The 17,034-nt window shown below is 38.5% G+C and overlaps 1 protein-coding gene across 13 annotated transcripts in view; it reads right to left on the reverse strand.

Moving 5' to 3' along the window:
• The window catches only part of rhea (Talin_middle and talin-RS domain-containing protein rhea), a 139,605-nt gene that overhangs the window by 23,555 nt on the left and 99,016 nt on the right, over positions 1-17,034 (reverse strand). For 12 of the 13 annotated variants that reach the window (XM_028311764.1, XM_028311772.1, XM_028311769.1 and 9 more), the window contains 3 exons: positions 12,200-12,316; positions 10,870-11,055; positions 9,654-9,855 (listed from right to left, as the gene is read on the reverse strand). In XM_028311764.1, the coding sequence (XP_028167565.1) occupies positions 9,654-9,855; positions 10,870-11,055; positions 12,200-12,316 (505 nt within the window). Of the gene's footprint in view, positions 1-9,653; positions 9,856-10,869; positions 11,056-12,199; positions 12,317-15,073; positions 16,877-17,034 lie in introns of all 13 variants that reach the window. The other variant, XM_028311776.1, reaches the window with a different exon arrangement.

Below are 17,034 nucleotides of genomic sequence, written 5' to 3' on the forward strand. Positions count from 1 at the left end.
AACACTTGCATCAAAGAATCATAATATTTTATGAAAAACACAAAAATTATGCATCACTCATTGTGTGTATTTTTACCCATTTGTTCTTAATTTACATAATACATAAAATAAATCTATATTTTATGCAAGTCGAATAGGCACGTAAATGATTGGTATAAAATAATAGGTATATCGTGGTAGGAATAAAGTGAATGTCTGTATGTACTTATCGGGTTGCCTTTTAATCAGAGTGTATATTGAAGGTGTTCCTTGTTCCTCAGGCTCCTATAAATAGCGGTCGTTAGTGTCATGTTTACAGAAGATAGCGGTTTAATTAAGTCCTCAATTTGCAGCTTATCGTGAATATTTTCTTATAAACAATTATGACATGGTGATTGAAGAGTTTGTACACAACCTAGAAGTATAGAGACGCGATGTTTACTATTAAAAGTGAAGGCTAAGGACAGTGTCGCATAATGTTATCGTTATCGTTATATCCCTGACAAGTACCTATAATATTAGAAGAAGTTACATAATAAATAAGTTAACGAAGATCAGTTAAGGTTTACAGACTTACGCCCGTATTCACTCACATACGATGCTTGCTTAAGTAAAGCAGCAAATCGAACGCACAGCGTTGAATAGAGCTCTGTAATTGGTTCATGTGTCACCCTGTGCGTCCACGCGCACTGTGAGACCTCATAGTAATGTTTGTGAATACGGGCGTTAATCACCACTACAGCTTCATTGATTACGTCTCACATCAAAAGAACCATCTGAATAAATAAAATCATATTTTTAACTTATGAACTATTGCAGTTTAAAGGACAGATATGATGACTCGCATTATTAAATAATATCCTAGTTTCTGTCGTTCTTCGAATACAGATTACTCACCACACCGAAGGTTCATTTTGCCCAGATACAATGCATGTACGAGTGCATTGTATTGACATGATAACAAGGTTCAAAATATTCTGATAATTATGTCAATATATTATTATTGCAAGTTAATTAGTCCGATAACAAGATTCTTTATTGTTTTAAGATAAAATGTCTGACCTGCGAACTATGATACAATTGGGTGTAGGTAGATGGCCGTGTGATTCGGCAGTGTGGGCCGAGCATTCGTGGCAATTAGAGCAATTAACTAATTGTGCTGCTTGATTACGTGGCAGCAAGTACATGAAGATTTTTGAAATGTTTTCTTAGACTTCCCACTACCCAAGAGTATTACATTTTATTTCGACATTGACATTTTAATAAATCACTTAGCGTGTAATTATTATTTTTCCCTACTACTTTTTGAATGCACATAAAATTGTTAACACAATAAAAACTTGATGTTTATTTCATATCAACTGGTTCAAAGACACATTTTACGCACGTTATTTAATTTTATCGATATAATGTAAGCTGTTGGCTGGACATCCCTAAACAGTGTCGATGTCGGCAGTCAGTGTGGTACCTTCGCGGCGGATGTCCGTCTACCGCGTGCGAAATTTGAATTTTAAATGCAAATTAAAAAAATCGTGAAAACTAAAGGTTCCGGAACTGTGCTGCGTTTTACGTTCTCTTTTTAAAGTTTCGAACACTTCTTTTTTGGACTTTCCTTCGATCCCGGTAAGTTTAATTTATTTATCAACATGATGTACACTTTTCACTAAATTAATTAGAATTATTCTAAGTCTTATAGATATAGTTAATTCAATTTGGATTTAATACAATTAATTTGTCACTTTCAATTCACGCTTTTTGAAAACTATGCAACTTGCATTAAAATTTAAAAGAACTAACATTGACTCCGAATCTCTTCAACTTTTCAATTTCGAATCCCATCTCTGTTTTTCTTTTTGTTTTTTAAATCCATCAAAAAGTCACAGCTAAAAAGGTTTACGAAAAAAGAGGTTATATTCCTATACACGAGGCCCATGGAGGTTGTATGCCCGATATTGATTATGCGCGGGGGAGTGCAGGGGATGCGCTGTGCTGTGGAAGGTCAGGACTGTCTGGGCACATGGGATACCACGTGACTGAGAATTAAAAAAAGTAAATAATAATTAACTAATTTAACATACATTTAATTAGTACAAATATTGCATTAGGTAACTACCTAAACTATTTGCAAAGGCGAATACACTTTGAATGGAATACGATTATGTTTCACTATGACGTAAGAATGTATTATTTGTGGTAATGTTAAAATTTTAACTATCCATTGAATTCAAACTTCATGAAATCATATTTTTCAGCTAACTGAAAATTGAAGGCTAACTTGACTTTCAGGGCTAGAAAATGGTTTTTTAAAGTTGTGCCTAGAAATTATTGGATAATGGTGTCAAGTACCTCATTGTTTACAACGCCAGTTTCCTACGCGCCCGTGAAGCCTGGTTTCCACCAAAGCGGAGAGAGGTGAAAATAAATGTGTTTGAAAAACCAGTCAGATTTCAGAACCGAAGTTGAGCGGAGAGCTGATGTTAATGTTAAAATAACGAAATCTGGTCATTCGAATTTATCTTTCCGCTCCGCTTTGGCGGAAATCGGGTCTAATGCGCATAGACAGACACAGCTTGACTACTTAATCCCACCTCTTTCTCCCATCAGTCCATCGCTACAACTCGTCTACAGCCAGGACCCACAGTTTTCTTCCAATGAAACAAAACCAGTGAAGGTTGTGTAACTAGTCTCAGAGGGTCAGATTTTATCAGAAGAATGCAGGAGGAGTTCGAAATATACATTTTTGGAAGATAAAGATAAACGGTAGGTAAGGTGGGGCACAATGTTACACGGGGTACAATGTTACAATGTATATTTCTCCTTCCCTTTCTATTAGTTGTATGATGTTCAGCGGCTCAGTTCAGCAGCTCCTAAGAGCTTAACAAACGTGTATCAACATCATACAACTAATAGAAAGGGACGGAGAAATATGCATTGTAACATTGTACCCCGTGTAACATTGTGCCCCACCTTACCCTACTTATCCTACCACACTTTTCCACCATTGCAACTCCTGTTACATAGTCAGGATCTACAGATTGGCCTCCAATGAAACTATCCAGAGAAAGGTTTAATACTTACCTTAAACTTTAAATAGTCATATGTCTCCCACTATGCAACGGAGGGAAGTCGATATTATAAGGATTTGGAACTCTTCATATACATTAATATATTCTTCTGATTAAATTCGTTGGGTGCCAAGACAGTTAGCTATCCCCCAGGACGTGTAGGTACTACCACAGATAATATAATAGGTACGTACTACTCAACCTTATTGGAAGATAGTTATTATAGTTAGTTGCTATCACAGCACAGTAACAGTAAAGATAACTTGAAAATATCGTTGTTAAGTTAATTATTACAAATACCTACCTAAGTTGCGTGTTCCCCGTCGATTTGTACGTTTCCATCGATTGCAAGATAAACAACAAGGAGTACCTATGTCAAAGTTAATTAATTCGAACAGTCGGTCCTTTCTGTAATTAATAACTAATTAATAGTTGGTGCTTACGTTACACGATTATCATAAAAGTAACTGTGCCCACGACTTCGTACGCGTAAAAATAGTTTGAATAATATTCCCGTTTTACAAAATTTTCTTTACTGCTCACCTCTTTTGGCTGTAGGGTGATGATATAGCCTAAAGCCTTCCTCGATAAAAGGCTATCCAACCCAAAAAGATTTTTTAAATCGGATCAGCAGTTCCTGAGATTAGCGCGTTCAAGCTAACAAATAAACAAACTTCAGTTTTGTAATATTAGTTGTAGATTTCTAATAATTTGAAAAATCAAATGGCCCAAGGTTGGAATTATTTAACTACTACCTCTCTCTTAATAGCCGTCTTTTCGTATAGGTACGTTATTAAGCACAATCACAATAAATATTTATGATTAAATCGTATATTTTTAGCAAAAACAATAAACTTTTGAGCATAATCAAAGCTAATTTAAACTTAATTTATTCGCATTTCTATTCAGCACGAAAAGCTGTAAACATAACTTTAGTTGGGACTACTTGGGACATAAAAGCGCTTTTTAAAACCTGAACTGCCAAAAATAGATTTTTAAAGGCCTAATCAAAATAAATTACAAGTCTACATAAAATATAACGAGATGTTTTACGAACAACAATAATAAAACGAAACCTTAGTAATAATTAGTTCAGAAAATACTTAGATAATCGAAACTAGAGGTCCAGCACATAACTCAGTCAGTGACACTTATGAACGTCAAAATTTAAATATTAAAAAAAGAAAAGGTAGCCCTTAAGGGGCACTTTACATGTATCCTTATCTTTTGGGCCCTACCAGCGCTTCGAGACAAACATATGGCAAGTGCTGAGAAGAAACGTCGGAACAAACTCAGTCACCACTTATTGCCAGGAATTGTTTTTTTTGTTGACGTCAAACGTCAGCAACTTCAGAATGTGCTTTATGATTTTGTTCTGTCACGTCATAATATTTCTTCTTCTTCTTCTTTTTTGATGATGTTGGCAATACACGTCGAGGTAGACATGATTTGTGCCATTTTCAAGTTTAAAATGAGACGAGTTACAAAATGAGACCAAGTAATGATTTAATGAAGGTTGATAGATGATACCCCTTCCCACCCTTTGAGTCTCAGTAAAGTTCTGGTGCTTTACTGAGACCTCATATGGACTACTTGAGAGAACCCGAAGAATTACGATGCACTGTTTTGTTTCACTTGCCCACACTCATGCACGTTCACGAACACTTAATGGTTAACAATCCACCATTATTACACATTAATAGTCGCCCAAACACGAATTTTAGGAAATAAAACAAAACCGCTAACATGACGCTTCAGATTCCCGCCAAGAAGTCCGTCTCATAATATTTTATGTCAATGCCACCCCTCCCTTGTCGCTCCCCTACCTCAGGCATGACTGAGTTAAACACTCGACCAATAGATAGTATCTAGTTCCATAGATAATTCAAACTTAATTTAGCTGAAAGTCTTCGAGCTCAATCACGACGGAACATTTAACTCGGAAAGGTGATTGTAATTGGAAACTACCCGTATTGTGGGAGCTTCTTCATGGAAATTGGAAATTATTTTCTATTCCGAGAATGAAGAAAACGGCTTCTGCCTCTGTATTCAGCAATAGAAATAGATTGTTTTGTAAATAAAAGGAGTTGTATGATAATAATGGACTCTATACAGGGTGGAATTTTGTAATGCCACCTGGAGGGAAAGTACTCTTAATATTGTAGATAGAAAAATTTTCTCAAAGAAAACATTCCTTTATTTTTGAAAAGAAATAGAACTGCATTCAAAGATTTTCAAAATTTTGCTTGCTACACCCGGGAATCGAACCAACTAAAATCTGTTAAAAATTACACCCTGTATTTTTATAGCATCGATCGTTAGGGTTAAGTATAAGGATGAAATCTCTTTAACAAACTTGATAAATCAAATGAAAGGAAAACCATGAAATCTTAATTATTTACAGAATTGTATGGTATGGTAGTGAATTTTCGAAAATCTATGAATGCAGTTCTCTTTCTTTTAAAAAATAAAGGAATGTTTTCTTTCAGTAAAATTTTCTATCTACAGTATTAAAAGTACTTTCCAATTTCCATTACATAATTTCACCCTGTATAGTGCAAATCGAGTAATCGCTATGCTATCGAGTAAAGTAAACGTGAATGTAACTCATGGTAGAGTTTTAATGGGAAACCATCGATCCACGTTTATCTATCGAATGTAGTAACCAATATAAGTTTTCGATGGCAACTCTTAGTATTTACTTTGCAAGAATGACTACTTAGTATCAAGACAACCGGATGTCCGTTAAATTTCCAGTTATCGGACTAATCGTCATCATTATCAGCCTATCGGTGAAGCTCTTGTGATTAAGCTTTTTAAAAGAAAAAAATAACATCATAGGAGTCTTTTTCAAGGACTTTAAAAAAGGAGGAGGGTCTGTTTCATCAGTACTTACTTACCTACTTACACCCGTGTGAAGCCTACATTCTCAAACAATGTAGAGTCAACACCTTCCGCAAAATCGATCAAAACTGTCAACATGCAACATCGAGTGATTTAGATATTCGATGTATCGAGTCGCATCGATAGTTTCAATTATAACGCTCGTTCGGAGCCTGCAGCGGGTCAGTGGGTCACGAGATCGATCGCGCGTTCGAATCCCGGGACGTCCCAACTTGTCTGTTGCGTAACCCTGTGAGGTTACATTTAAGTAGACCCCGTTAAAAGTAACACGAAATTTTTATTTGTTAACAGTCATGAAGTTCTGAATAAAAAGCCTCAATCTGTTCTTGAAAAGAGTTTAGGGCTTCGTTACCTGAGTTCGTTACGCAACTTAGAGCCGGTATAGTACATAGATCAGTTAACACCATAACTATTGTCTGCTGAGTCGCTCGTGGATGTCACTAAATATTAGTAGGTAAGTATGCACAAACAACCAAAATCAGACATTTATAAAACTCATATCCTGATACACCGAGCAACTCAGACCACGGCCGCCGTCTGAAAATCAGCGTCATGTGGTATGCACTTGACACATGCTGAGACGGGGACCTTTTTGCTGCTGCAACGCCGCCTAAGTAACTGTCCCGATTAATTTTAATTATCATTCTTTTGACTGGTTCTGTAATGTTAACCGTTTGTTTTATGTATGTATGTGTATTCATGTGGCAGCAAAATAAACGTTATTCTATTCTATTCTATTCTAAATCCTTCGTTACTGGTAATAATAATTGCTACAAAATATTATTGGACTTATTATAAGTTCATGAGTTTGGAATGGAACTACTGAACCAATTTTTTAAATAATCTTTCTGTAGTTTCTTTCTGTGGTAAACCGTATTAACGCGGGTGAACCCGCGGTTTGAATACTTATTAGTGACTTCATTCATTTACGTCACTTACAATCTAGATGAAAAAAGATTGAAGAAGAAAAAGACTAAGATTGACATTGGAAACCTGTGGAGGTTTCCAATGTCAATCTTAGTCTTTTTCTTAAAGTGGTTTAAAAATACTTTCCGCTGTAAAAATCAATGCTGTGAGATTATGTAAAACATTTTATGGAAGTTTCCCCAAGGCAATATCGTTAAAATATACTATCCGATACGCATCATGACATCGCTATATTGAATATGTTAGCAAATTGGTTTAAACGCACTTAAAAAGATAAGCTAGACTGGAACGTTCTGCAGGCTATCAAGTTTGATATGAAAGCTTTCATCGTTCTGTAGTTCGCTTATCTTTGAAATCCCTTGTTTCAATTTAGCTGTACGTAAGTGCCTTTGGATTAAATGGAATACTAGTTAACGTCCATGGTTTGCTTGGGTTGGGTTTTATTACTTCAAAAAAATTATCGAAGATTCTGACAAGTAGGTATCACAAGGTGTACTTTTTATAATCTAATCTGCATATAACTTTGATCATGGTAGCTAACACTTACCTCTGTCTGATACAAGTTAGGTATTTAGTAAGCCTTTACAACGCTGGTCTTGAGTTCGACGAGCCCTGTCAGGTAATCTAATCCATTCTGATACAATGACATTTTTTATAATTTGTTGGCACTTTGGAATTTCTGTAAGTAAGTCTTCAAGTAGCTTAATATAAATAAATAAATAACCCTCTAACATTGTAGAGCCTCATCAAGATTCATCGCAATTAAGTTTCTTCAAGTAAGAGTAACAAACATTCATCCACACAGTTTAAACTTTAGCCTTTAATGTTTACTTCGTTATACTTAGTGTATGTTATACATAAGCCATATAAAAACGTAATCAGCTATGTTTATATGTTATCTATTCATAGTAGAATTAAAGCGGGAAGAGCCTGGATGCGGGCAGCGCAGGACCGTTCATTGTGGAAAACCTTGGGGGAGGCCTTTGTCCAGCAGTGGACGTCATTTGGCTGAAAAGAAAGAAAGAAAGAATTCATAGTAATAAGTTCTAACGAGTTAGGGGTAAGGTAATTGAAAAAGTTTGTCATTTATTACAATTCTGACTCACGTAGAGACGAGAAAGCAAATAAATTCACTACTTAATCAATAATTTTAGTGTAATTTGTGGTTTGTAAACGCTAAACGTGATTTTATGATTTTACTGGTTTACATTCATAAGTTTTTTATTTGAGTAATGTTTTAAATTAAGCTATATAACCAACAGTTATTATCCTCATTACAATATCAAAAGTTTAACCAGTACTTATTACCGTACCGCGNCAGAATGCCACATGGCATTAAGCTCGCCTGTTGTACCACTGTATTTTTATGTGTGCAATAAAGATTTTAAATAAATAAATAAATAAACTGACCAACAGATGGCGCTATCTCTAAATTAGCTTGCGATGGTAACTTTCACTCACCTTTCAGAAGTTCCGCAGCCGCTATTATATCAACCACAGCATAAGCGAACCCCTCCTAGATAGCTCCGAGAAGTCTTGCTAAACTGACCAACAGATGGAGCTGTCTCTAATCTAGCTTGCGATGGTAGCTTTCACTCACCTTTAAGCAGTTCAGCAGCGGCTATAATATCAGCCACAGCATGATCGACCCTCCTAGACAGCACCGAGAAGTCTTGCTAAACTGACCAACAGATGGCGCTGTATACAAATTAGATTGCGGTGGTTGCTTATGGTGGTGACTGTAACTGACCTTTCAGTAGTTCCGCAGCAGCTATAATATCAGCCACAGTATGCGCCACGCGTCTAGACTGCTCGTAGAAGTGTTGCTAAATTGACCAACAGATGGAGCTGTTTCTAATCTAAACAGTGGTGACTCTCACTGACCTTTCAGCAGCTCAGCAGCCGCTATAATATCAGCCACAGCGTGGGCCACTCGTCTAGACAGCTCCGGGAAGTTTTACGAAATTGACCAACAGATGGCGCTATCTCTAAACTAGCTTGCGATGGTAACTTTCACATAGATGGCCATAAATGCAAATTACATTGCGGTGATTGTTTGTGGTGGTGATTCTTACTGACCTTTAAGCAGTTCCGCAGCAGCTATAATATCAGCCACAGTATGCGCCACGCGTCTAGACTGCTCGTAGAAGTGTTGCTAAATTGACCAACAGATGGAGCTGTTTCTAATCTAAACAGTGGTGACTCTCACTGACCTTTCAGCAGCTCAGCAGCCGCTATAATATCAGCCACAGCGTGGGCCACTCGTCTAGACAGCTCCGGGAAGTTTTACGAAATTGACCAACAGATGGCGCTATCTCTAATCTAGCTTGCGATGGTAGCTTTCACTCACCTTTCAGTAGCTCAGCAGCCGCTATAATATCAGCCACAGCATGAGCGACTCTTCTAGACAGCTCCGAGAAGCCTTGCTAAACTGACAATAGATGGCGCTATCTCTAAATTAGCTTGCGGTGGTGACTTTTAATGACCTTTAAGCAGCTCAGCAGCTGCTATTATATCAGCCACAGCATGGGCAACACGTTTAGACAGCTCCGGGAAGTTTTCTTGCTAAACTGACCAACAGATGGAGCTGTCTCTAAGCTAGCTTGCGGTGGTGACTTTTACTGACCTTTCAGCAACTCAGCAGAGCTGCGATAATATCAGCCACAGCATGAGCTACTCTCCTAGATAGCCCCGAGAAGTCTTGCTAAACTGGCCAATAGATGGCGCTATATACAAATTAGATTGCGGTGATTGTTTGTGGTGGCGATTCTTACTGACCTTTAAGCAGTTCCGCAGCAGCTATAATGTCAGCCACAGCGTGGGCGACTCTTCTAGACAGCTCGGGGAAGTGTTGCTTGTCGGCGCCACCGACGGCGTTGAGCACCGCAGTCAGCAAGGCGCGGTAGGCGCTGGCGGCTGCGGCGCCGGCTTCGATCGTGCGCGTGCGCACTTCTTCGCTCTCCGCTGTGTAGGCTGCGGCCTGGGGACGAGGTTTGTGGTCAGTTACACAAATAATAAAAATTTGGAATAACTTAAGGCAATATGAAGGTTTAAAAGGAAATTTTAGTCCAACCAATCCAATAGAAACTAACAATTTATCAAAGTTGCCAAAATATGTCTTAATTCAAATAAACGTCTTTAGATAAAGTAATGTTTAACCATACTGAGACAATCTTCGAGTACATTTCATTAAACTTCATTTACAAAATTGATATTCTATTATCTGAAAGTTTGAGGTGGATTGGACTGATTCTGAAGCTTGAAGGTGACTAATTAATCTGTCAGCCTGTGACCACGGCCGGTGCAACCGGCCATGGCAATGTCAGGCAAATAGGTAAAAAAAAAATTGTCGTTAACACCCACAGTCCACTGCTGAACATAGGCCTTCCCCAATTATTTCCATAATGATCAGTGGACTGATGACCTGATTGGTCGTTGACATTTTGGCGTTGATATTCTAAAAAGGACTTTACTATAAGATACTATATGCCTCGACGGTTTTCTACTGGACTCACCTTGCAAGCCACCAGCAGGTCGACCACAGTCTTCCTGCCAAGGTTGGCAGCTGCCGTCAGCTGGTCTTGCTTGTTGGCGTTACCGGCGGCGACCGCTCGAGCAGTGGCCGTGGTCATCTGGCGAGTGCAGCGCACCAACTGCTCTCCTCTACCTTGCTATTCTAAAAGACACCTGACTACACTATCCTGACGGTCTAGCTCACCTTGCACTAATAAGTCTTGCTCTCAGAGTTAGCAGCAGCTAATATGATCCTGATCTATTGCCAAATAGGCGTTGCTATCCCAAAAGACACTAAAACAATATACCTATGGTCCAATTTAAATACTGTTCTGGATCTACTGGTGCAGATCCAGAAGTCTTCTTTCCAAGGTTGGCAGCCGTGAGCTGATCTTGCTTATTAGCAGACTAACTTCTCCTCTCATCTACATTTCTACCCCAAAATACACCCTATAGGAACTATCCCTACGGTCTATCTCACCTTGCAAGCCACCAGCAGGTCCACCACAGTCTTCCTGCCAAGGTTGGCAGCTGCTGTCAGCTGGTCTTGCTTGTTGGCGTTACCGGCAGCAACTGCTCTTGCAGTAGCGGTGGTCATCTGGCGAGTGCAGCGCACCAACTCCTCGGCGGTGGCCGTGCCTTTGGGCGGCGAGTCGGATAGAAGGACCTGGATGGAGAAAGAAGTTTGATCAGTTTTTAAGGGTCACATTTATTAAGTGTTCGTTCGTTTCAGCCGAAAGGCGTCCACTGCTGGACAAAGGCCTCCCCCAAGGATTTTCACAAAGACCGATCCTGAGTCGCTTGCATCCAGGCACCTCTCGCGACCTTCACCAGATCGTCGGTCCACCTAGTGGGAGGCCTGCCCACGCTACGTCTTTCGGCTTATTAAGTGTACGTAAGGCCTCTAGCCTTTGTTTAATTGTTTTCAAGGACCTGGAGGCTTGCCTTCGTGTGCCTCGCCTACTGCCAAGGTTGGGCAATACATTATACAGTACAGTTGGGAAACCTGTGACAAATAAAGCTTGTGCTAATCTCATTTTGTTTCTAGAATGTTTTAGAATTGGGAAATATTCAAAAATGTAATAAAGCCGAAATAGAAAAAGACAATATTATTAAAGAGCTGTCACGATGTATGAAGTCTGGTTGACGTTTTGACGCAAAAAAAAACACCCTCTCGCATCGCTCCACTACCGCAGGCATATACTCAGTTACACGCTATACCTGTAACTACAACCACAGAATAATAATAAGTACTACGTACAGAAGTTTTACTTCGCGAAGGTATTTAAAAAAAATGTATGCTCAATGTCATTAACAATATGGTGTAATTTAGCCTGTCTCAAGAGTCAAGCACCATTTTGTTGACAAACGTCAGTGATCGGCACTGCGCCGAAGCTATAGGGCTGACTTCGGTAAAATGATGTGACGTGAGGTGCCAAACTGCGGAAAATGGCGGAGGAAATACATGATTTAGCATGAATTATCATGAACAATATTAACTACTTATTTACCTATCAGTGGCTTGAGGAAACTTAAAAAAGTAAATTCTGTGTTTTTGTTATTATTCAGGCAGTTAAATACTGCACAGTATTTAGTACACCATTTTCTTTATTTTCTTCCATCATACACAAGACTACGCGTGCGTGAGTCAATGTTCGCTCGTATGTGAGGCCTTGTCGAATAGTATCCTGTAGGTGGGCCATCGTGCGTGTTATGTTTTCGTTGTAAACTCGCGGAGATGAACAGGCCTGCTACAACTGAGACCTATTTTGCACTCTATTTTCTATACAACAAGATTCATAATCACTCACCTCAATCTCCTGCGAGATAGCTTCTATGGTCGACTCGAGGGCCCTCGTCCCTCTGGTGTGCTCGTCTTCCACAGCCTTGACGGTCTTCAGCAGTGACGTCACATTGGTCACCATCACCTGCGCAATGACGTCATAGGTCAGTACTGGATTGGAGGTGTGGAGTGGGCGGGGAGAGATGGACGGACGAATTTTGAAGAAGTTTTGTTCATTTGACAACCGGAAATTGTATCAGTAATCACAGTTTTAGTACACAATGATATTGAACGCATATTCAAGGCACATAAAAGTAACTTTTTTTTCTCAAGTGTGTTGTTACTGCTTTGCAAGACTTAGGAATGAATAAGAGTTTTCATGCATCCCAATCAGATAGATAACTATTTTTACGAATTTTAGATTTTTCCACAGAGAAATTGAATTATCTTGTGCTACTATAGATCTCTATTTTCTCAAAACCTTTTACAATACCAAAAAAATACTTTTAGAGCCAGTACGTTTATAGCCATCACAATAACAGTAAATAAATACTTCGACTTTGAATCTCAAAAAAACCTACAAAATACATAATTTTAATAAAATTCGTCCGTCATCTCTCCCATCCAAGCAAACCCGCGTGATCCAGCGTTCGAATGACCGCGTGACACCGTGATAGGTTAACTATTATAACTTAACTGTGCAAAACAACGCGACAAAAGGTTCACATAATAATATATTAGTGTCTAACAAACATACGTAAACAACATTCATATTTACATGTAGGTAGAAAGATAGAAACTATGTCATTCCAGCTGCTAAAATGTGTATTATGTTCTAACAAATTGGTAGATTTGACTATAGCACTAAAGGTCACAAACGTAGATGGAGAATGAAATAGTCTTTGAGGTCTTCCATAGTAATAGAAGTTTCTATGTTACGTGTACAACAATTCACTTAACCATTTATTAATTGTTACAGATCAACTAAAAATATAATTTTACAGTAACATTGTCGTCTGAAGAAATTTTACATAAGAGATTTTATGATACGGTCGATTGATACCAGGGTTTACTTCTCCCCTCCCTTGTTTTAGATGCTGAATAGTCGTTAAAAGAAGACACTTAAGCATAATATAGCAATAAGCCCTATACAGCTAAAGGTTCTAATAAGATATCGTCCATTTTTCTGTGTATAACTCAATTCGCGTGACACAAACAGTGATACCTGCCTCTAAAACACATCTTTCTAATTCATGTTATTGCATACAATAGGGATGTTTCCTGGGTCAAAAAGCAAGAGTTTTAATTAGTCCGTCAGTTAACTTATCAATAAATACTCTACACGTATTTTTCACTTTTTCAAACTAATGAAAATTTAAAGAGATAAAGCGCGCCAAAGTTCATAAGAAGAGGCCCGTGACGTCAATGCGTGCATAAAAGTGCCGCACGTTGTGACGTCGTGCGGAACTTCAACGCACCATAACTATGTAATTATTTGTTAGATTGACAAATAAAAATATATGTGTCCAATATTTTTTGATACATATTAAACATTACGGATTTTTTTAGGAAACTAGCCTATTACAAAGGATATTTTAGCAGCTATCATGACATGGTACACCAGCTCAGTATTTTTCACATACAATATTATAGAGCTGGGAGTTACTAACGAAGGTGTTTTTTATAGACCTTTTGTACAACATTATTCGACACAAAAAGCTTCGGGCTCCCGTATATATTAGAACGTATGATAAAAACCAGTGCGGACGTCGAAAGCATCGCATGCTGTATAGCGGTCACCCAGAAGCTTTCAATTACACCGTTATGCAGCTATTGGTTTTACGGAGGATGTATTGAATGTTTTGGCCAGTAAGTGTTCATAACATTGCCACGAAGCAAGCTGCTTCTTTCTTGCTTAATTGTATGAGAGCGAAAGGGCCCGGGTGAACGTCTTATATACCCCATGCATGCTACGTGACAATGTATTTATTAAGAACACTTAATTAGAACAAAATGTTATACAACCGTTATATAACTTAAAGCTGTAGAAGATATTTTTTACTTAAAAATGTTTTCCAATACATCCCACGTTCAACCAATAAAGCTGCATACAAAAAAGAGATATAAATAAATAAAATATTTATATGGTGAAGCGTATATCGTCAATATAAACGTCAATATTGGACTTTAAATAAATGAAAGCTTATGGTGTTTGGTTATTGTACGACAAGCGGAGTAAGCTCCACCGGTAACCATGGTGATCTGTGGAGAGTTGCATTGGAATGTGTTTAGACGCCGCGGGCGCGCGGCTTAATGACAGGAAAGTGACAGTTGCTGATGTTTTTGATAATATTCAAGCCAATTTTTATCATCAAATTACAAATTATATCGCTATTCAAAGACAAAAGTAATTAAAAAATCTTACATCTTTTAAAGAAGAGGAAAAGAGATAGAAAGCTTTATAGAATGAAACAGATATACTTACCCCCGGTTGCCGAAATGTCTGCCAATCTAGCTATGACACACGGTGGCCTTATCAAATGAAATGACAACTAAATCACCGGGGGTACTCTGTCCAATAGTAGACCGGGGGGACTTTAATAAAAAATGACTTATCGTACCTAAGACCAACTTCACAAGTAGACCCCAATGTTGGACCAAATGCTACTAAAAAGCTTGTCCCAACGTTGGGGCCAATACTATTTGCTACATCCACACGTTGGACGAGATGCGTTGCGACCAACATTAGAGCCAACGTGTGGGGCCAGCCTAAAGCGAATCATTTGAAATAAATAACCTACTTACTCGTATAGCTCTCAAATATGACCAAAACATCAGCATAACAAAATTAATAAGACAGCATGAATGAAGTTAACCACTCAAGCGAACACCATGCCCTAACCGATTGATCGTTGGTGCTTCGAACGTTTTCTTCTTCTCGGAAACTCTGCGTTTTCACTTCGTCTATTTTCTTCATGAGATCACCCAGTCTACTGTTCGGTCTTCGAAGACTGTTCCTGTATCCAACCACAGCGCGGAGTCTTCTTAATTCCTCATCATTTGTATCTTCTTTATTTAGTATAGCTTCATAGAATCGCCACCAGTTGTCTATAGAACCGAATTGGTGCTCGCGACTCTTCAAAATGTCTTCGTATATCGACCACCAGTTATTCGCGTAGTATTCCATAGGGTACGTTCTAGTCAGGTCGAAGATTTCTGTGTTGTTTCTAGACTTGTGCTGGTTGGATTTAGACCTTTCTAAGGAGTTTGTGTGAGCTATCATCGAGTTTGAGTAGGAGTTTATGTTTTTGGTTAGGTTTTGACTGGAATGGATGTTTAGAATGACGTTTCTGTGGTAAGATGGCGGCGCTGATCTGTTTTCAACCTCTCTGTCGTAGCTTGGCTCTCTTGGTATTATGTTTTCTTTATTCAAATGCTCCGTTTTGTATTTGCGAATAATCTCTTTGTAATACTTTTCTAGTAGACACAATTCTTCGTATGTGTATTTGGATATATCTATTTGAGTGTATATGTTGATGATGTCTTGTATATTGACTTTCTTTCTACGATGTTCGATTTTGATGTTAGACAACTGCTTTAGCTGTTCGATGAGAGGATCGAAACCTTTGTAAATGAAATCTTTCTTTGCGAATTCAATCAGTTTCAAGACCATATCCTCGTATTTCTTATCGTATTCCAAGTCCTTGTTGACAGCTTTCGATTTGTCGACTTCATCGATAAACGACTGCAACGTAACCTTCTCTTTTTCAAATCTATCTATCTCATTTTGGAATTCACCCAAAACTAGTTCGTGGCCGCTAAATCTGGCCAATTCTCGTTTTGTCTCTTCCATTTTTTCCAAATTTCTTTTGGCCAGTCCCTTCCACCACTCCGAGTCGTCTTTGAACATTTTCCAAAAGTCTAACTTGACTTCCTTTGTTTTGACGTCAGGTTTGACAACTAGTTCAGTGGATTCATCTTTTTGTCTCTGTTCGGGACTCATCAGAGGTGTGTTTGGTTCAGATTTGACATCCAAATTGATTGAAAGATTCACTGGTCTAACTTTATTGACTTTGAACACTGGACTGGTTAATTTAACGTCATCGGTCTTTGGCTTCTTCGTCGGCACTATTTCTGTTTTAGTGACAGTAGTGACTGTTGTCTCAACAATTTCGGAATCCATATCCTCTATAACTTGAGAAAGCCTTTGCATTTCGTTGTCCAGGTCATTATTAGCTTTAAGTCTGTACAAGACATCTCTCTTTCGCTTGTTTTCTTGCTTATCGAAGACATCACCAACGAAATCAACCAATTTCTTAATTTCACCCAGTAGTATATTCTCGCCGTACTTAAGCACGCGCCAATCCATATCTATCAAGCTATTCCTAGCCGCCATATTGTATCTGTCATTGACATCGTCATCTATGACAGTTTTTGTTGGATTCTTCATTAAATTTTCGATGTACGCAGTCACTTCTTCACAATTATCGTGGAAGACCGATGGGGATACATCATCATCTTGACTGGAATAGTCTAGAAGCTTGAGCAATTCTTCCTCTTGGTCCGATTGGAAGAGATCGGTCTCGGAATCGCACGAGTTGTAGTCGGGCTTTAGAGAGAGATGGACTGACAGCCGTTTCGCTTGACGCGGCAGCGTGTTACGCTTTAGGGGGAGGCTCCACCGCTTCGTGTGGTCCGCCAGCCGCTACAAAAAGTTGGCATTAGTCGAGAAAGTCCAATATTGACAGAATGAGCGACACATGGGCACACTTTGATCTGTACATGGTGAGTTCTGATGATTTTTAATTTTGGTATTAGGACAATTTAGACTTTATTGAGAAGGCAATAGAAATCACAAATTTT

The sequence above is a fragment of the Ostrinia furnacalis genome, unplaced genomic scaffold (assembly GCF_004193835.3).
Source record: "Ostrinia furnacalis isolate ACB-3 unplaced genomic scaffold, ASM419383v2 OfSCF3546, whole genome shotgun sequence".
NCBI classification, from domain to species: domain Eukaryota; kingdom Metazoa; phylum Arthropoda; class Insecta; order Lepidoptera; family Crambidae; genus Ostrinia; species Ostrinia furnacalis.